The 21,534-nt window shown below is 37.2% G+C and overlaps 2 protein-coding genes across 2 annotated transcripts; one reads left to right on the plus strand and one right to left on the minus strand.

Annotated features, from left to right (window-relative positions):
• The first annotated feature begins 13,101 nt into the window (after positions 1-13,101).
• LOC110915358 (AAA-ATPase At2g18193) lies at positions 13,102-15,757 on the plus strand. The gene is made up of 3 exons (XM_022160038.2): positions 13,102-13,444; positions 13,820-14,576; positions 15,189-15,757. Exons 1-3 carry the CDS (start codon positions 13,161-13,163, stop codon positions 15,624-15,626), a joined length of 1,479 nt encoding a protein of 492 aa, XP_022015730.1. The 5' UTR covers positions 13,102-13,160; the 3' UTR covers positions 15,627-15,757.
• A 4,436-nt stretch (positions 15,758-20,193) lies between these two features.
• Positions 20,194-20,643, minus strand: LOC110920346 (uncharacterized mitochondrial protein AtMg00810-like). Its single transcript, XM_022164560.1, has one exon. It carries the CDS (start codon positions 20,641-20,643, stop codon positions 20,194-20,196), a length of 450 nt encoding a protein of 149 aa, XP_022020252.1.
• Between the last annotated feature and the right edge of the window lie 891 nt (positions 20,644-21,534).

Raw genomic sequence — 21,534 nt, forward strand, 5'->3', positions numbered from 1 at the left:
AAGAATCTGTCTAACACTCGCTCATTAATCTTGACAAACTACAGATTTGCCCTGAGCTCAGAACTACGGTCTTGTCATCGTTTTAGTTTTTTTTTCTAACAAAATTATAATAGTGTTTTTTTAATTGATTGAGAATTATTCGGCTATCGCCCCGCTACGCAGGCGAGACATCAAGTAGTTAATAAACAAAACAAATCGAAATAAATATATAAATACAAAATAATTAACACTTGTAAAAGAAAATTGAGGCCAAGTTGAAAAAAAGAAAACCAACACAAGTAACTTACTTACAAGTAATGAAAAAAACAAAACTATGAAGATAAAAGAGAAGTCTTGGTTCAAAGCACAAGACAGCTGAGGCACAAAGACAGACGATTGTGCCTCTTTGGCCAGCATGGAAAAGACTATGGTGACCCCAGCTAGCCAAATTTCGACTAAAAGCTAGTGGTATCTTGGTGGTGGGATAAAGCTTATGACCATTAGGTCATGGGTTCGATTCTCACAAAGGGGGTTTTTCCCAGATTTATTGGGTTTCCTCCTGAATTGGTGTATAGGCATTATTGCCTAGTGGAGATGGATATGATCGGGTGGTTCTGCTGGTGACACGATGATACTCCAGTAGTCCGTCAGTGATCCAAATTTGCCATTCAAAAAAAAAAAGCTAATAATTTTTTTATCAAATTAAATTTAAATAATCTCAACTTTCTTAATTTAACCGATAATAATCGTAATTCAGTTATTTGCCGATAGTAATCCGAACTGGTCCACTTTTGACCAATAATAGTTTGTGTTAAAAGTAGTTTAACGGAGTTAAGTTTTTTTTTTCCGAATTACAAATCGTTGTTTTAGGGCTTTTGATTAAAACGAAGATACGAGTTGATTGATGTAAAATTTACTTCGAAATACTGCCCAAAACGACGAAAACGGTGCTTCAATTCGGGTGTTTAAACTTTCAATTAACAAAAATAAAGTCGTTTAGAGCACCGTTTCGAGATAAGTTTTACACAAATCGACTCGTATCCTCGTTCTGATCAAAATTCCTAAAATATCGATTTGTAATTCGGAAAAAACTTAACTCCGTTAAGCTATTTTTTACGGCGGACTATTATCGGCCAAAAGTGAACCAGTTCGGATTATTATCGGCAAATAACTGAGTTGAATTTATTATCGACCAAATTAAGAAAGTTAGGATTATTTAAATCTAATTTGTCTTTTTTCCCTTCTTTTTAAGATGGTTGTGACTACTGGAGGGCCTTTCCCCTGCATCCACTAGTTCAAAAGTACATTAAAATTAAAGTACATTAAAATTTCCTCATTACACATTACACAATCTATATAAGCCAAGAAATGTGAACATGTAATACACCCCACAGTGGGTACCAAAATGTTTAGGTTAAATTAAGCCATGAAATTGTATGCCTTAAAAAAGGTTGTACCATAGATGAAACTTGTTTTAACAATTACTATTTTTGCTAAGTAGTAGGACCTAAATTGCCGTTGGACTACATTAGATAGACATGCCAATCTTATTGTTGAAAATGTATGACCCTACTTGAACTCGTAAACCCGCAGTACCCAAATCAATTACGCTTACGTGTTAAAAAATTGCGCTTACGTGTTAAAAAATACAAACATTACAATGAAATTAAATCACCTCCTTCAATAGGATGTGAGATGTCATTGTTAAATTGGTTATGCCTTTATCTAGACCCACCACCGATTAATAGTGACATCGAAATCCTAATCCATCTAATATAAATACTGCATGACTATGCAATACAATTCATACACTCACTCGTACTCTCTCTGCTACTCTACATTTGACATTTGCTCTCAAAGAGTCGATAATTGTTCTCACGTCGGATGGTGCTAACAAAGAGACCTCTCTACTGAAAACATACCTGTTACAGCAGACAGTGCAGTAGAGAATCCAGTCAGAGAAGATGACATCGAATTCGACATAGTTGTCAGTGTGATCTGGTTCCTCCTTAGGGTGCTGACTGATGATGGTGACTAAGAAAACCGAAAAGGGTATCGGTCGTAGGAGAAGGGGGTCGAACGTAATGATGTTATGCTTATGGGGTATCTCTAATTGTGTAACTGTCTAACCCCTTAACCTCCACATAAGTCTCCTTATATAAGCACCCAAGAGGAAACCTAATTAGTTAATAAGGGTAATATGGTCCATCAACAATTACCAACTAATTATCTTAATAGGTCATTATATATTTTGATCTATATTATGTAAATGATTATAATGGCTATAGATTAAATATTAATACATAATATATTTAATCTTACATTCTCCCACTTAGCCGAGTAATCATTTACTATGAGTATTAGATAGGCCTGATCAGGAGTTAACACTCATTTTAGCCTTAAACAAGTACTATAGCAGAGAAATACAGCCGTTGAATCATTATGCGACTCAGGACCCCCATTAATCATACTATAGCCTTAATTTAAAACCTAATCGTCATGATCAAAATACGCATAAGCCCTTTGTTTGATTTGTAACTTTATTTGTCTATATGCCATTATACCGGTTGAACATATTCTAAGAGACATACAAAATCAAACTGAGGAAATTTCATTAACATAAAACATAAGCTAGTACAATATGCTTAAATAAGGTCTTTACTAAATCCCATATTCCGAACATGTTCTTTATAAACCTTAGGAGGGAGACCTTTAGTCATCGGATCCGCAAGCATATCTTTAGTACTAATATACTCGATACAAAGATTATTTTCCTCAACACGTTCACGTACGAACAGATATTTTGTATCGAGATATAAACCAGCTCCAGTCGAACTGTTACTGTTCGAGAAACTAACGGCAGCTGAATTATCACAATAAAGCTTCAATGGCCTAGAAATGGAATTAACAATTTTGAGTCCAGTGACCAGATTTCTAAGCAACATTCCATGACAGGTTGCGTTATAAACAGCAATGTACTCTGCCATCATTGTGGAAGTTGTGGTCAACTGTTGTTTATGACTCTTCCATGAGATAGGGCCGCCTGCTAACATAAAGATATAGCACAAAGTGGATTTCTTGTCATCTTTGCATTTGGCAAAGTCAGAATCAGAATAGCCCACCACTTCTAAATGATCACTTCTTCTATAAGTCAGTTTATAGTCTTTCGTCCCTTGCAGATATCGAAGTACCTTCTTAGCTGCTTTCCAGTGATCTAGGCCAGGATTAGTCTGATAACGGCCTAGCATTCCAGCAATATAAGCGTTATCTGGGCGAGTACAGACTTGAGCATACATCAAGCTCCCGACTACTGACGCGTAAGGTATCTGGCTCATTTGCTCCTTCTCAACCTCTGTTGTCGGACACTGGAATGAACCGAAAACATCTCCCTTAACTACTGGAGCGACGGAGGGTTTGCACTATTGCATGTTGTAACGTGTAAGGACACGATCTATGTAAGCCCTTTGGGACAATCCTAAGATCCCTTTGTGTCTATCTCGGTGAATTTGGATGCCAATGACGTAAGAAGCATCTCCGAGATCCTTCATGTCGAAGTTATGCGAAAGTAACCGCTTCGACTCATGCAACATGTCTAAACTATTACTTGCCAATAGAATATCATCTACGTAAAGGACAAGTATAGTAAAGTTGCTCCCACTCATCTTGAGGTAGGTGCATTGATCCACTTGATTCTTCATAAAACCTTGCTTCTTCATGACTTCATCAAACTTGAGGTACCACTGACGTGATGCTTGTTTCAACCCGTAAATGGATTTCTTCAACTTACAGACTAGATGCTCCTGACCTTCAGGTTTAAAACCTTCAGGTTGTTTCATGTAAACATCTTCGTCTAAGTCTCCGTTAAGGAAAGCGGTTTTAACGTCCATCTGATGCAGCTCTAAATCAAAATGAGCTACTAGGGCCATGACGATCCTTAATGAATCTTTACGAGAGACAGGTGAAAACGTCTCTTGATAATCAATTCCCTCTTTTGGAGTGTAGCCCTTTGCAACCAATCTCGCTTTGTAGCGTTCAACGTTCCCATTCGGATCCAGTTTTGTTTTGAACACCCATTTGCATCCTACAGGTTTGACTCCGTTGGGTAATTCTACCAAATCCCAAACGTCATTTTTCTTCATGGATTCAAGCTCATCAATCATTGCTTTATTCCATTCAGAAGACTGATCACTGCTTATGGCTTCATTGTAAGAGATAGGATCATTGAGCTTTCCGGGATCCATTTCAGTCAGGTAGGTAACATAATCATCCCAATTAGTAGGCCTTCTTTGCCTAGATGACCTCCTGAGTGGATTATCGGGTTCAGCGTTGTCTTGGTTTTGAGCGTTTGATGTGCAGTAGCTTCTGGTGCAGTAGGCCTTCTTCGTCATGAGGTATAATGGGTCCTGATTATAGAGGTGAATTTGGAGTTGGTGCAGTAGCTTCTGGTGCAGTAGTTGCATTGGGTACAAGAGGAGTAATCGGAGTAATGGTAAGCGACGAGTCTCCCCCCCCCCCCCCCGCGTCTTGTACTTCTTGCAATTCTTCGTAAGGGTTGGTACTGCTCCCACTGACCTTGAAATCCTCCAGGAACGCAGCACGCTTGGTTTCAACAATACGGGTGACATAGGAAGGACAATAGAAACGATAACCCTTTGAGTTCTCAGGATACCCGATAAAGAAACAGGTAACTGTTTTAGGGTCGAGTTTCCTTAGGAAAGGATTGTAAAGTTTTGCTTCAGCAATGCAGCCCCATACTTTCATATATTTAAGACTCGGTTTCCATCCTGTCCAAAGTTCATAAGGAGTTTTAGGGACAGACTTAGAAGGAACTCTATTGAGTATATGAACAGCTGCTTTTAACGCTTCAGTCCAGAGGAATAATGGTAAATTAGTGTTGGCTAAGATACTGCGCACCATGTTCATAAGGGTACGGTTTCTTCTTTCAGCGACTCCGTTCTGCTGAGGTGTACCAGGCATGGTGTATTGGTTCACAATTCCCTGGCCCTTACAAAACTCATAAAATGGACCAGGAGCTTGACCCACATCAGTATGTCTTCCATAATATTCACCGCCTCTATCTGATCTCACAACTTTAATCTGACGATCTAGTTGCTTTTCAACTTCAGCCTTATAATCTTTAAAATTTGTTAGAGATTCAGATTTCTCCTTAATAAGATACAAGTACATGTAACGAGAATAATCGTCAATGAAAGTGATAAATGAAGTATGTCCTGTTATGCCAGCGATTTGGTAGGGACCACTAATGTCAGTATGAATGAGTTCTAATAAATTAGAGCTCCTAGTGGCACCTTTCTTATTCGCTAATGTCATTTTACCTTTAAGACATTTGACACATGTTCCAAAATCAGAGAAATCGAGAGGAGGTAAGACTTCATCCTATACTAGACGATTTAATCGTTCTTTTGAAATGTGGCCTAAACGCTGATGGCACAACATGGATGAAGTCTCTAAGTCTCGTTTCTCTTCCATCTTTGTGAGTGATTCATTAATGTTATATGACAACAAAGATTTGGAAAACCCATCATCTAGTTCTAATCTATAGAGACCACCATCCAGAACACCAGTACCATAAAGAACAGAATCATAGAGGATAGAGAGTTTGCGATGACCATGGGAAACAATAAAACCGTCCATGTCTAACTTTGGTCTTGATACAAGGTTCCGAGTTACCTCAGGAACATATAAGGTATCATAAAGTTTAATACATAAACCAGTTTTCATAACTAACTGTAATGTTCCAATGGCCTTCACTTCTAATTCTCGATCATCCCCAACCTTAAGCGTTCTTTGGTTTCTTTCCAGCTTCCGGATTGAAAGGAATCCCTGAGTTGAATTGGTAACATGAACCATAGAACCAGAATCAAACCACCAAGAATTAGCAGGAACACTTAAATTATAGGACTCAAGTATCATAAAATAATCGTTACCTTTCTTAGCCAGCCACTCCTTAAAGTCAGGGCATTCCTTCTGCATGTGTCCTGTCTTTTTACAGAACTTGCAGCGGATAGTGCCTAAGGAGTTCTTAGAGCTGGAAGGTGCACTTGTATTAGGATTAGGCCTTTGGACTTTTGAAGCATCCTTCCTCTGATGATTGTTCTTCCTTTTCTTAGAGTTGGAGGTGGTGAAGTTGGCAACATCAGTAGTGCGATCCATCCTCATGCGCTCTTCCTCCTGTACGCACATGGCGACCAGCTCACTCATCGTCCATTTTTCCTTCTGAGTGTTGTAGTTGATCTTAAATGCTTCAAAGGACGAAGGAAGCGAAGTGATGATAAAATGAACGAGGAAACCATCACTGATTTCCATTTCCAGCCCCTTCAGCTTATTGGCCATGTCATTCATCATCATGATGTGCTCGCGAATGCCGCTCCTCCCATCATACTTAGTTTTCATCAGCTTGAGGATAAGGGTACTAGTGTGTGCCTTAGACGTCCCTTTGAACTGCGCCTCCACATGTTCCAAGTAGGTTTTAGCATCTTCAGAATCAGGAATAGCTCCCCTAATTGCATTGCTTATGGACTGCTTCATAAACATGAGTGACATGCGGTTACACCTAGTCCACTTTTCATGAGTTAACTGCTCAGCAGCAGTACTTTGAGTGGTAAGGTCCGCTGGCTTATTCTCTCTTAGAGCATAATCGAAATCCAGCAATCCAAGTGTAAGCATGAGAGCATCCTTCCATGCAGCATAGTTATCACCGGTCAAAGGTGGAATCCCGCAATTGGGCGCTGATAGTGGAAATAAGATGAGCAAATTATGATACTAAGGAAGAAGTCCTAATGTGATCTAAGGGCACGTTAAACTAAGGCAGGCATAAATAATGACCATTTTACGTTATGAAGCTGTGATATTGTCTATTACCAACATCAAAATAATAGACTTAGTTAAAATTTCTACTTAAACGAAGACAAAACAGCTTTGGCCAGAAGTGTAATCATTTAAGCATATGTGCAAAGTGGTTGTAACAAATCAGCTTTGGCCAGAAATTGAGACAATCACTTTAGTTATGCACTTGTTAAGTATGCCATCTATGAAGGAATTAAATCAGCTTTGGCCAGATATTAATACATTCATGTTTATGATGCACACTTAACTTGGCTTTCGTAATACTTGGATGATAAGTAGATGTATCAAATCAGCTTTGGCCAGAAGTGATACATCAGAAGCTCATTCAAGTTAAGCCATCTTGGTTTTGCAAAACATTATCTGATTCTGATTAATTAACTAAATAATTACAAAACCAATTATTTAATAGCAAACCACCCGCTAAATCTTAGTTCACATTAAACAGCCTAAAATAATGAGGTTTCGAGTCAGGTTTCGACTGAGTTATGAGATCTCGAGTCAGTTATGAGGTCTCGAGTCGCAACCTTGTTGTCTCGAGTCGGAACCATGGTCTAGACTACTATATCTTATGAGATCTCGAGTCATGATGAGGTCTCGAGTCGCAACCACGGTCTCGAGTCGCAACCTTATGGTCTCGAGTTATAACCTTATGGTCTCGAGTCGAGACCTTATGTCTCTAGTCGAGACCTTTGTCTCGAGTTGTAGACTTTTGAGGCCTTATGATTTCAAGTCGAGACCTTATGGTCTCGAGTCGAGATCTGTTGGTCTCGAGTTGTGAAGGTTTAAGGACCTGATGCTTTCAAGTCGAGACCTTATGGTCTCGAGTCGAGACTGATGGTCTCGAGTCGTAATCTGATGATCTCGAAACTTCCTGTTAACAGATGTGAATGTGAAACATAACTGAAAATTTGAAATCTAAGGGATTATGAGATATGATTTCCTGTTTTAAGATGATCTAATTTTATCAAAATATTTTAAAAAATTATAACTGTATATCTTTTAACAGTTTTCGAATAAACTTAAAAGATAAAATTGGATCAAACATGGAAAAAACACTCATTAATCCTAAAACATTCCAAAACATAATAGAATTTTCGAATTTTCCTAAGAACATGATGAACCCTAAAAACATAAAACATAAATTCTGGAACCCGAAACCTGAATTTTAATAGTTTTTCTAAACAGATTTCGGTTAAAACATAACCCAGTTGAATTTGAATGAACATATAATTAACCTTTTTCCGAAAACAGTGATCTCGAGTGAACATGACCAACTCGAAACCGGCTGTGAATTAAATGAGGCTTTCAAAATTCCGTTTTCCAAGTTTCAATCCCAGAATTATGGACACGAAAACAGAACTAACTAATCAACATATGCTCTGATACCACATGTTGGTTCAGTTCTGTTTAAACATAAGGGAAAACATGAAAACATACCTGTTACAGCAGACAGTGCAGTAGAGAATCCAGTCAGAGAAGATGACATCGAATTCGACATAGTTGTCAGTGTGATCTGGTTCCTCCTTAGGGTGCTGACTGATGATGGTGACTAAGAAAACCGAAAAGGGTATCGGCCGTAGGAGAAGGAGGTCGAACGTAATGATGTTATGCTTATGGGGTATCTCTAATTGTGTAACTGTCTAACCCCTTAACCTCCACATAAGTCTCCTTATATAAGCACCCAGGAGGAAACCTAATTAGTTAATAAGGGTAATATGGTCCATCAACAATTACCAACTAATTATCTTAATAGGTCATTATATATTTTGATCTATATTATGTAAATGATTATAATGGCTATAGATTAAATATTAATACATAATATATTTAATCTTACAACATCGAAATCCTAATCCATCTAATATAAATACTGCATGCGTTGCGGCGGCGTACCCGACTCGTTCAGAACTAAATTTATGTCAAAACATAGAATTTATATCGTCGAATGAAAACACATTCTATTTTACCCCAACAAATTCTACATTGAAACATAGACTAACTCGAAACATAGATACGTGGTTGCCGAGCAAAATTTATATCGAAAGTTAAGACCAAATAAAAGATAAAGAGAAAGTACCCGTCGCTCATTGCGGCGAGCGGCTGATCTAAACACAAACTAACTTGAATTAACACCAAACATATTATTCCAAATCAAAATGTCTTCCAACTTTGAAAAATATATGTTGAAATACTTGGACCCAAGACCCTAATCGATGCCTGCCAACTGATCCATGTCAACATCAATAACCCATACCTGTCAAAGCTATGAATCCGCTTTGCACCCCTTCTCCGCAATAACGGATTACCGCCATAATCGGCTTGCTGCAAGTCCAACTCAACCGTAGCTGATTGCGTAGTAGTTCATCGTTCTAACTTTATAACAAAAAGAAAAAAGCAAAACACTTACATAAACTTACTCTTGGCGCACGATTCTTTATGTTCATATCGCTTTGCTTCTTTCTCTTCCGCCATTTTTCATTGTTGTCCTCCTTGCGCCAGTTGTCCCAGCGCGCTACGCTGGATGTTTAGATGTGGTGAAAAACATGTAAACCTATACATTAGTATTCACCTAGCGGAAAAAAACTCGATGCAACTATATATAGATATATACATATGTATACATATATTTTGGTGTACACACGAAACTTGCTAGTCATGCATATAATTTTTTCAAGTCAACTCATGCCATCTTACCCGAGCTAGTAAATGACATCAGATGTAAAGTCAAGTTATCATCATAGAATATACTGCATGTCGACATAAATACTAATTAAAAAAGCACACTACTAAACACTCTGTACACAATTCACGCTGCTAAGTTTGAAAAATAAAAAAGCTTCCTACTCGTCCGAAGAAAATATGACTCAAAACACATGTATTCAAGGTTTTTAGTGATAAGTTATGAACATAAAGCAATGCTGGAGTGTACATGGTACATTAAGTAATAAGATGTGTTATATAGGTGCAAATCGAAAGCAGTTTATATAGAGAATCATTAAAATACATAAACCAACACATTAATCTAAAAGCATTCACTATGCAAAACTTTTTGGAAAGAAATTTCCTTACCAAAGGCTTAATATCAAACATTTCCCGTGCTTCCTACGTTCTTCTCTTCGCCCCACCTTTTTCTCTTTTTTTGAACGATCGTTGCACAGTTAATTCCCGTCCAAGCTTTCTTCGTTCAAATCTCTGATCAAACTAAGAAAAAAAAACAAAGTGAAGCTTTGGGAATAAGGCGGCGAGAGGGGATTTCGATCTGCAAAATGTGTAAAAGGAGATTTTGAACTTTCGTTACTTAAAAGTCTCATAATGAAGGAAGATCATACAAAAAACCAGATTGGTTATAGATTCTGAATATGTAGAAGGTACGAATATAAACAAAAACGAAAACAAACAAATCGCTAATGTTCAGTTTTAATGATGTGAAACGCAGAATCTGCACATCAGCAGACACGTATCATATGCACAAATTTAGAATAGCCTGTCACACCGGTTTATTGTCAATCGACAACCAAGAACTCAACGATTTCCTGATACAATGAAAAGAAAAACTTAAAATGAATTAAGAAAAATCAGAAACAAAGATAATATACAAAGGCATTACAAAATTTTTATCAAACAAAAATGGGAAGAAGTATATACCCATCTAATAAATTATATCTGGTCCATCGATCTTCTACTACAAACTTAAGTGGACTCATGATAGCATCCAACCACGGGCATATATATGAAAATATGAAATTTACTTTCTTGTATAATGTATTCCTAATACAGATACAAAAAGAAATGAACTACCAGTGGGTTATTCAGGTCAAGGGCCGATTATGAATTGAATCCCCTTCTACTAACCCTAATTACTAATCTATTTCATCTTAATTCCAACTTCAAGAATCAAGAACCTCAATTCCGATTTATGGATTACCATGACCATCGTTCGGAGATATACACAAAAGGGGGCAGAGTTCTATGGTGGAATGTAAGAAACAAACAAAAAAAGCAAAAATTACTTTCCATCCGATGTAATGTCTATGTGTGGGATGCAATACACCAAACTTCGGTGCGATTTCTTCTTATACTCCGCCTAGGGACAACTCAGAAGTTCAATTTCGTACATCCAGACAACCAATGCACCGACACGAACCCGGAGAAGTACAAAACGGAAAAGACATATACACGATGGCCAATTACCTTACGTCTGATGCAACGTTCAACAGCTCAATACCATACGTGAAGCATAACTGCACTTTCTTCTTCTTGGTCTTCGTCTGAGAGAACGCCGCCTATAAGAAACCAGATGGAAAATAAAACAAAGAAGTATATAAATTGACAGGGAGGGACCATAAACGTAAATAGCACCGACATTTTAACCCTAAACATAAGCAGGAATTCATAAAAGAAGAGATGTTACCTCTTTAGTGGGGGCGAACCAGGAATGAAGGTAGGACTCATCGGCTCAGTAGGGTAAATCGCCAAGAGGGTACGGATTTCTTCGTGAGACGTCGGTTGGTGGTAGGGTTGCGACGGTGGTGGCGGCCAGTGCTCCGTAAGCGTACTGTCGTTGCGGTTGTGCGCTCATCATCCATGGCTGCTAGGGAAAAAGGGAGATTTGGCGGGAGGAGACCCAATCCCTGGAACCCTAGCTTTTCCTCCGCCGACACCGGTTTGGTCAGTGAAGATGAGTACCATGATGAAGATGATGATGAAAGAAAAGTAAAAATTCAAGATCGTTGTCTGTTTCGTCTCTTCTTAGGTGGAGGCGATGGTTGAACTTGGGGATTTTCAGGAACATATATTGTAGAAACTGATAGAAGAAGAAGATATTAAAGGACTGGGAAGAAAACGACAGAATGGGCAATATTGTAATTTGATAGGGTCACCGACCTTTCACTTTAAGATTATATAAATACGTGTTCATGTCACAGACACATACTTTATTAATATTTTGACTCATATCACGACCAATTTATACCCTAATTGATGCGGGCCCAAGTGTGGAGGAGCGGGCCATCTTGTATTTGGAGGCCCAAGATCGCGTGACAAAAGGGACTTCACTAAAATGGCTCTAACTTGGGCTACAGGTGTCCGTTTTGGGCGTGCGACCAGGCGAAACGATCGTGAGAACGAAACCCATCTTTCTACAAACGACCGTAGGTGGTTTGGGTCAACGTTCAGGCCCAAAAACGCTTATTTCTATGAGTTATTTACATTTTTATGTTTTTTAGTGCTTTTCGTGGACTTTTATTTGGTTCTAGCTTTTGGCCCAAGTGTGTTTTGAGGCCCGTTTTGAATTTACGTTGTTATTTATATGAATGTAATGGGAGGAAGATAATCAGTTTTGAGTTTTATGAAAAGTCATTTTTTTTCTCCCAGTTCACTTGTGAGTGTCTTGAGTGTGAAACCCCTAATTTTCGGTATTCCACAAGAATCAACGAATTTTGGAAGAATTGTTCCTGGTATTCTGTGTGAATCAACAGGTCCGATTTCGTATCCCATTTCCTAGTCTACATCAGTAACGCATCGAGTTTCATAAGTGTTACATAAATTAACATAATTTCGCAAGTTAAATCATATACCCATAAACATTTAACATTCAAGTAATAAACGTACTTTACAGACATTACTAAGACCTTGTCCGATGCTCCAACATGATAAGATGTCCAACAAAGCCCGTTTAGGATGAAGGAGAAAAATAAGAGAGGGAGAGAAGAGGAGACACGGAGGAGAGAGGGATGAGATTCTCGTTAAAAATCTTTTGAGCATGCCAACATGAAGGAACAAGTAACGCCATAGATTTTGAGATAGAGATGGTCTAATTATACTTAATAAATAAGCGACAAGTTATACTAATATGACAGTTTTATAAAACAAAAATTATTTTTCAATTTTTCTTATTTCACTATTTCATACTGTATTTTTTAAATTTAATAAACGGTTAAGTAAAGAAAGTGAATCACATCTTATCTCTAGCTATCGTTTTAAATATACTAAATCTTTAAACCTAATGTTTTAATATTTTTTTCCTTTTTGTTTAAATGATGCAATACGTACTAAATCTTTAAATCTAACTATTTATTATTTTTTTTTCTTTTAGTTATTTAAACGATGTAATACGTGGGTTTTTGTATAAAAAAATATAAAACCACCTAAAGTCACAAAATTACTCACAAATCTTAAATTATTGGGTTAGATTAGTTTTTTTCTTACTATAATAAAAATAAAGAAATATGACAATGAAAACGTAACTTACAAGATGTTACACCATTAAATAAACACATAACACATTCCCCTGTTTCTTCGTAACCAACGCACCAATGGCGGCCCGAACATTCCCGGAGATGCCGACGCCGTCGTCTCTGCTATCGGCGTACGCCTCCATGTCTACCTCCATCATGCTCTTCCGTACAATGTTCAACCAGCTCTTCCCCCGAGAACTCCGGCGATACGTCCTCAACGCTGTCCGATTCTACTGGAAACCCAAATCATCTAAACTCACTCTCGTTTTCGACGAGAAAGACGGCTTGACCGCCAACCACATGTTTGAAGCCGCCGAAGCTTTCCTCTGTACTAGAATCAACCCCGATTCCGAACGCCTCCGGTAATAATAATAAAACCACATGTTGACTAGCTTGTAACGTAGCGTTACATCGGTATAGATTTAGTAGCAGGTTTCTTGATGGTGTCTGAGTTAGTCGTTGTAACTTAGACACCATCAAATCAATAAAAGAAAGGTTTTGATGGTGTCTAAACCTACTTCCAAATATACATAGTAGTAGGTTTTTGACAGTGTCTGAGTTGCTATTTTAACTCAGACACCATCAAATCCATAAAAGAAAGGTTTTGATGGTGTCTAAACCTACTTCTAAATATACAATGAGGGGCTTGTAGCATAACGATATATTAGTGTAGATTTAAAAGCAGGTTTCAACATGTAATTGAAAATATTAATTGTTATGTGATGAATGGTGTACAGGATCACAAAATCCGTGAAAGAAAACCACATCAATGTAAAATTTGCGGACTCAGAGACGATAGCGGATTCATTCGAAGGAATTCAAGTATCATGGACATACGTCCGTCAGCAGCCACAGCAAAGACCGGGCGGCGACGGAGACACCCTAGATTACGCGAGTGGAAATAGCAGCTCAGGCCGCGGGGGCTTTTCGCCAGAGAGAAAATACATCGAGTTAAAATTCGACAAAAAATATAGAGAAACTATAATATCTTCTTACTTACCATTGATATTACAAAGATCAGAACAACTCCAAAACCAGAAAAAAATAGTGAAGCTTCATAACTTGCAATCCTACGGTGGCGGGCCTGGCCACAAGGAATCGGTGAACCTGGACCATCCGTCAACGTTCGACACGTTGGCGATGGATCCGGGGATGAAGAAGGCGATAATTGATGATTTGAATTTGTTTTTGAAAAGGAAGGAGTTTTATAAAAGAGTAGGGAAGGCGTGGAAGAGAGGGTACTTGTTGTACGGTCCGCCTGGGACCGGGAAGTCGAGTTTGATTGCTGCTATAGCTAATTACTTGAAGTTTGATATCTTTGACTTGCAGTTGTCGAATGTTGGAGGCGATTCGAGTTTGAAGAAACTCATGTTGAGAACTTCGAATCGGTCGATTTTGGTGATTGAAGATATTGATTGTAGCATTCAGTTGCCGGACCGGAAGGGGACGGTTTTGTCCAAGTTACCTGAAGTTAAATCCGGTCGTGATCCCATGGTTATTTTCCTTTACCTCAATCTTTTGTTCTTACCCTTTTCTAGTCATTGTTGGTCCGCGTAACTTAAACGAGCCGAGCCTGAGCTTATGTAACTTATGAGCGCAAAAAGCTTTGGCTGGGCTCGTTTTGAGCTTTATTTCTAAACTTGAGTTTGGTAATTGAGTAGTTTTTTAAGCTCGATTTTAACTCTATATATTTATAATTTTGTCTATATACATAATTCAATATATCGTTACTATACCTTAATTTAATATAGAATCATAATTATTATACAAATATATGTTAAATAAAAGTTGTATAAATAATAAGTGTGTTTAGACTCTCGCAAAACAGCTTACACTCGATAATGAAACTCGGACATTGATTCTAGTATTTATTTATTTTGAACATCGCATTGACTCTTTTTAAAACAAACTATTGTTTAGTCTTGAGCTTGGACTTGTTTATTAAAGAGGTTATTTTTAAGCTTGGGTATGGGATCATTTATTAAACACGCACGAGCTTGAGTCAATTTGAGGTTTTAACGAGGCGATTTTGGATAGCTTAGGCGGTTGGCTTGTTTACGCCTTTATTGTTTTGTAATTTTGTTTAAAAATGTCAATATTTTGCAGTTCTCTTTATCGGGGCTTTTAAATTTCATAGATGGGTTATGGTCGTGTTGTGGGGACGAACGGATTATAATATTCACGACGAACCACAAAGAACGACTTGACCCGGCATTGCTTCGACCAGGGCGGATGGATGTGCACATTCACATGTCGTACTTGACGGTTGATGGGTTCGAAACACTAGCTGCTAACTACCTAAATATTCATGACTACCATTGGCGATTTAGGGAAATCAAAGAACTGATCAAATGCAAGAAGGTTACACCGGCTGAGGTTGCGGAGGAACTCATGAAATCGGACGATGTGGATGTTGTGTTGGAAGGACTAGTGAAGTTTCTAAAACGAAAGAAGATGGAAGATGATGAAAGTAAAGATGGGGTGGATGATGATGATGAAGAAAGTGAAGTTCGTGAAGCTAAAAAGGCAAAAATTATATCATGATTTAAGAATTAGAGGCTTTTTGATGTTTTGTTCTTCTAGATGAAAGGTTGTTTGGTTACATTTTAAGTTTTTGTTTCCATTGTTACTCCTTTTTTAAAAAGGTTTTATATTTATACTATATATTATTCTTATATAAGTCACTAAGATTGGGTTATCTTTATAAGTTATATATTTGAACACCCAATTAAAGGAATCTCTATGCATGAATGTGAATGAAACTATATTAAAAACAATACAAGATCATGAAGTATAAGATCGCATGATAGAATGAAGGGTTATTGGATTTTACCACTCAAAATATTGGATATTGGCCGCTGTCACCCCTAACTATCACTTTGACGTCCGTCACCCCCAACTTAACACTTAGTGTGTTCTGTCACCATATTGTTAACTGATCACTAACTTTAGATCTCGTTGCTATACTTTTGGGGGTGTCATAGGGATCTTAGGAAGGTTTTAGGGATCTTAAGACACCCCAAATGTATAGTAACAGGATCAAAAGTTAGTGATCAGTTAACGACGTGGTGACAGAACACACTAAGTGTTAAGTTAGGGGTGGCGGACGTCAAAGTAATAGTTGGGGGTGGCAGTGGCCAATAGCCAATAGTTAGGGGTGATAAAATCCAATAACCCTGGAATGAAACATATTGTAATTAATGAAATACTAAATGACCTCGACTTCATTGAATAAGTTGAACGTGTATAGTGTAAAATTTCCAATAGTGACAAGAAGTGTGTTTAGAAGTTCTTGACTTGTACCCATGGCTTTATAGCCTAGTGGTATCTTGGGGGTGGGATAAGGCTTTGGGACCAATAAGTCCTAGGTTCGATTCTCACAAGGGGGTTTTCCCATATTTATTGGGTTTCCTCCTGAATTGGTGTATAAGCATTATGCCTCGTGGAGATGGATATGATTGTGTGGTTCCGCTGGTGGCACGATGATACTCCAGTGGTCAGTCAGTGATCCAAATTTGCCGTTCAAAAAAAAAAATAAAAATAAAAAGAAGTTCATGACTTGTAGACTTGATTATATGTAAATGTCTATGAACCCTTTCCTTATACAGGTGTGTTGAAATTTATTGAATTATATGTCTCGTGACTTTCAGCAAGTTAGTTTGAATTATATGTCTCGTGACTTTCACTAAGTTAGTTTAACGATCAAGTTATAATTATTAAACGAGTTCATTTTTAAGCCCAACCTTGTTTAAGTTTGACTCGATTTCCGTTTTAGCTTCTAACGAGACGATCTTGAGAATTCACGAATAGCTCGACCTGTTTACACCTCTAGTCCTATCTGTTAACTCGACCTTGATGATAGTTCAAGATGAATAGAGACTTAGAGAAGAATAGAAGAAAGGATCGCTTGTGTGAAGGTGAATAAAAATAGCTTTAATGTATGTCCACAATTTGTTATGCAGAGAATCAATGTCAATTTAAAATTTCATTACACTTGTTAATGACAATATAGGTATACTGTTGATCTTGAGTTATCATACAATGATAATAAGTCATGTAGGCATTTTCTTCATTTTTTTTGTAATATAATATTCATTAGGCTTTGGATGAAAACAAAAAAAGTATTATTAGTTCTAAACAGTTTCATGGAAATTACAATAGTGGAGAATAAATGATGTAGGTATTATCTTCTTTTATTTTATTTTATTTTTTTTTTTGTATGAAACTGAAAAGTGTTATTAGTTTCTAAGCAATTTCACGGAAATTACAATTGTTGGTTGGGGGTATGGTGGTGGGCTTTTATGTTTTAACCAAGAAGGTGGGTTACTTGAAGGGATTTTCCTTTTATTCTTGATTTCCACACACACGCAAGCAATAAATGATTAACCTTACCTTTTGTTTTCATTGTACTTTTTCTATTTCTTTCCTCATCTTTTTTTGGTACTCAGATTTTAATAATGTCCTTCGAATGGTCAAGCTCACCTTTCCCTTTTTCTTTTAAGGGAAAACAATTTTGAACCATTGAACTTACTCAAATACTCAATACATCACTTTATATATATGAAGCCACTTCAAGCAAATTCTACCTTTAACCTTTAGAAGAATGGACATCTATCTTGAAACCCACTTTAACCTTAACATTTTTTATTATTTAAAACTAATTAAACCAAAACATTTACATTTATTTATTAAAAAAACAGAACTACAATAATCAAAATAAAATAAATAAGTCAACTTGTAATTAAACTAAAACAAAAAAAAAATTATATATTAAATCAAACTACTCGTCGTCCGAATCGGGATGTTCGAATTTGATTGGCTAACAGTGTGTTGATTGTGCTCCACAAGATTATATCGAAGTCTAAAGTGTGTATCTTGGTTTTGCAATTCCAAAATGATACCATAGGCAACGACTCTATTGGTCTGAGGGTCCATCACGTACTCCGGTGATATTACATTCTAGACGTCCTTTAAAATAATATTGTAGAATACGATACACGTGTGCATCACATTCATTATCTTCTGGCGTTTCATTGCCCCTGTCGGTCGATTAAGTATACCCCGTTTACATTTCAAAACACTAAACGCTAGCATTTCAATTAGATTCTAATTATAATATCTTATGTTACTTTCTCTTTTAAGTTATGTTTATGGCATAAAATATCCAACCAATTTAATTTATGACATAAAATCATTTTGAAAAAAATAAAAGATAAATGGTTTAAACGGGTTAACCCGCCAAGCCGTGACACCTGACACGTTTGCCTAAAAGGGTTTGGGGTTCAATCTAAAACTTAACAGAACCCGTGAATTTCGTGTCGTGTCAAAACTCACACCCCTATCTGATAGCTTAGAAGTATCGAAAATGATGATTAAAAGTTATTAGAATCCAATGGTTCCAACTATTATGCAAAATCATGAAGCTGGTAATCCAAATTATAGGAGTCTTAAGCTCAAATCATAACTTTTAGAATTTTATGGTATCTATGGCATCCATAGGTGCAGAACATCATATATGATATTCATAACTTGTGGGAATCTCTATTAAACTTGAATATATAGCCCAACTGAATATTTTGATTATTGGATATAAGTGTTCTAGATAAACTTTGATCAACTTTTGGCCCAGGGTGTGCACACAAAGGTCCAGTTTGGTAATTGGTATTGAGCCTCAACCAAACTCGAGACTGTAACTTCTGGCTGAGAGTTTTCGATAATCGATCAGTTGTCCGGTTTGGTATTGAGCCCCAACCAAGACCAAAATTGAAACTTCTGGTTAAGAGCTTTAAAAAACCATTCGGTTTCAGTTAATAGGTTATGTCCTTAGCTTTTAAAACTATTTGGTTTCGGTTAATAGGTCATGTCCTTCAAATTTAACTTTAGGCTAAAATTTTTAACTTTTTTTAATAAATAAATGATTGAAAAGTCTTGGGTTTTAAAATTCACTTGGGATATAGGCGTAAACCTTGCATTTTGAGACAATAAACCTCTTCTTTTCATATAGTGGAAGTCTCTTTGAAACCTTTGGTTAACTTTAAACGGTCGATGTGGGACCCTCATTTTACAATTCTTTCCTTCTCCTTTATGCATATACACTCAGCTATCTTATCCCTTTATGTAAGACTAAAATATTCATAAATAATATCGTTTTGTGTTACTTGACTCATGCAGTGAAAAGGGTAATTTGTCAATTATCAAACAAACAGAAGGTCCAACAAATAGTAAACTTGATCCTAGATAGAGCAACTTTTTGTGGAAACAATGATTGTTACTTAAACTAACTAGTTTATTAAGGTACATTGTTACGTGATTTCATTTGCCTTTCTTGTTAGAACTTCCATTTGACCCGTTTTAACATAGAATCTGGGAAAACATTGAAGAATATACACCCATTAGATTGTGCTTGAAGCTTGATGTAAGCTCTTGTGTTCTTGTCATTTTAAAGGGCAGCATCTGATTGAAAAATTTTGCTCATAAAGCATCTCTTGTTAGAACTTCCATTTGATCCGTTTTAAAGGGTTGTCTACATCTTACCCTCCTTAGACCCTACCTTAGCTTTGCTATTGGTGGGATATACTAAGTATGATGATGATACATTAAAGTAGTGGAGTAATCATTATAGAATTATGGTGAATAATTATTGATTTCGTATGTTTACATTGATAGAGGAGCATGCCTTATATTGACATTTTACAACATGGAAGTTAGCTAATGTACAAGAGACAATTATGTAGCTACATATGGTTATAATTTGACTTATCAATTAGAATCTTCATTCCCTTTGATTTAGTTTATGTGACTCCTTTGATGTCATAATCCCTTATACGCCTCGCAAGACGGAGGATCCGTCAAATACGCCAATCTTGGAGCAATTCCGAAGAAACGGGGTTCTAGACAGTGGTTCAGTGAGCATATCCGCAAGTTGGTCTTGCGAGCTAATGTGTAGGACACGTAACGGACCGGCTGAGACTTGTTCTCTTACAAAGTGGTAGTTAAGGGCAACATACTTCATCCTCGAGTGGTAAACTGGATTTGCACAAAGATATTTCGCACCTGTGTTGTCACAAAACAAAGTTGGGGTGTGGTTAGTAGTAATACCCAGTTCGTTAAGTTAATTCTTAAGCCATATGAGTTCAGTCGATGCATTTGCCAATGCCATGTACTCTACTTCGATGGAGGAACGAGAGACAGACTTTTGACGTGTAGACTTCCAAGAGATAATATTGGTGCCAAGATCATCATTAACGCCACCCCAATCTGAATCTAAGAAGGCCGAGAGAGTGAGAAAGGAGTGACGGTGTAGAAAAAGTCCACGATGAATGGTTCCTTTTAGGTAACGAAGGACTCGTTTGAGGGCTTGCCAATGGGCTAGACGAGGAGCATGCAGGAATTGAGAGAGTTTATTGATGGCAAACGAAATATCAGGGTGAGTAAAGGCTAAGTGTTGAAGAGACCCGACAAGTTTGCGGTATGGAATGGCATCGACCGAGGGAGAAGGATCATTAGGAGATAGGGGGTCATTGGTACTAAGTGGAGTGGTAACATCTTTATCACCCTCCATTTGAAATTGGTTCAGGATGCCTTGGATGTGGCGATGTTGATATAAGAAGAGACCTTTGGGTGTAGGAATGACTTCAACACCAGGGAAATGATGAAGCATACCATGGTCCTTTACTGAGAACTTGTTGCCTAAAGCTGTGATAATATGGTAGATGTAAGACCCTTAGTCCAATTATACGATTATTATATAAATTTCGACTAGAATAGTGTATTTACGATTAACCATACACTAAAAATACAGGTGCATCAAAACATTTTAAGAAATAAAATATTTCCACATTTTATAAAACATTCGCCGTTTAAAACGTGATGACGAATCATTTCGTGGAAGCTTTGTTCTTTATGTGTTCGGTTCTTCGTTGAGCTTGATCATCCTCCGGTAACTCAATTAGTACCTACATTTCATAAAACATGAAATGAGTTAGTCATATAGCGCTTAAAACATGTCTAAACGAGTTCGCGGCTACATTTTAACAACCAGCACATTTTTGCAGTCATTTAGGTTGGTCGCGGGACGCGACCGAGATGGATCTTAGCCTCCACGGGCTGCGAGGGCTCTAGCTTAACCCCTTTCTAAAGAATGTTCACCCATCAGCAAGAATGTTCATTAAATAGTAGTAGTGTCCACTGAATAGTAGGGGTTTTTACTGAATAGTAGGAGTTTTCACTGTACAGTAAGAGTGTTCACTGTACAATAGGAGTGTTCACTGAACAGTAGGGGTCTTCCAAATTATTCGACCCGTTCATGCATTTATCAAACAAACAAGTTTGTTTGATCCCAATTTCACATGAACCTTATAATTTCAATGTTGTCTATCATATTAGGTTCAATTCACGAGTTTATGTACATTCTTAAACCCGTTTTTACTTAAATGCTTATTTTGACCCGTTA

This window comes from Helianthus annuus, chromosome 16 (genome assembly GCF_002127325.2).
Source record: "Helianthus annuus cultivar XRQ/B chromosome 16, HanXRQr2.0-SUNRISE, whole genome shotgun sequence".
NCBI lineage: Eukaryota > Viridiplantae > Streptophyta > Magnoliopsida > Asterales > Asteraceae > Helianthus > Helianthus annuus.

What these genes read in the sequence shown, in the direction of transcription:
- LOC110915358 (XM_022160038.2), top strand. Translation starts at nt 13,161, where the DNA reads ATGGCGGCCCGAACATTCCCGGAGATGCCGACGCCGTCGTCTCTGCTA. An exon ending in CCCGATTCCGAACGCCTCCG is followed by an intron (nt 13,445 to 13,819) that starts GTAATAATAATA and finishes AATGGTGTACAG; the next exon opens with GATCACAAAATCCGTGAAAG. An exon ending in AATCCGGTCGTGATCCCATG is followed by an intron (nt 14,577 to 15,188) that starts GTTATTTTCCTT and finishes AATATTTTGCAG; the next exon opens with TTCTCTTTATCGGGGCTTTT.
- LOC110920346 (XM_022164560.1), bottom strand. Translation starts at nt 20,643, where the DNA reads ATGGAGGGTGATAAAGATGTTACCACTCCACTTAGTACCAATGACCCC.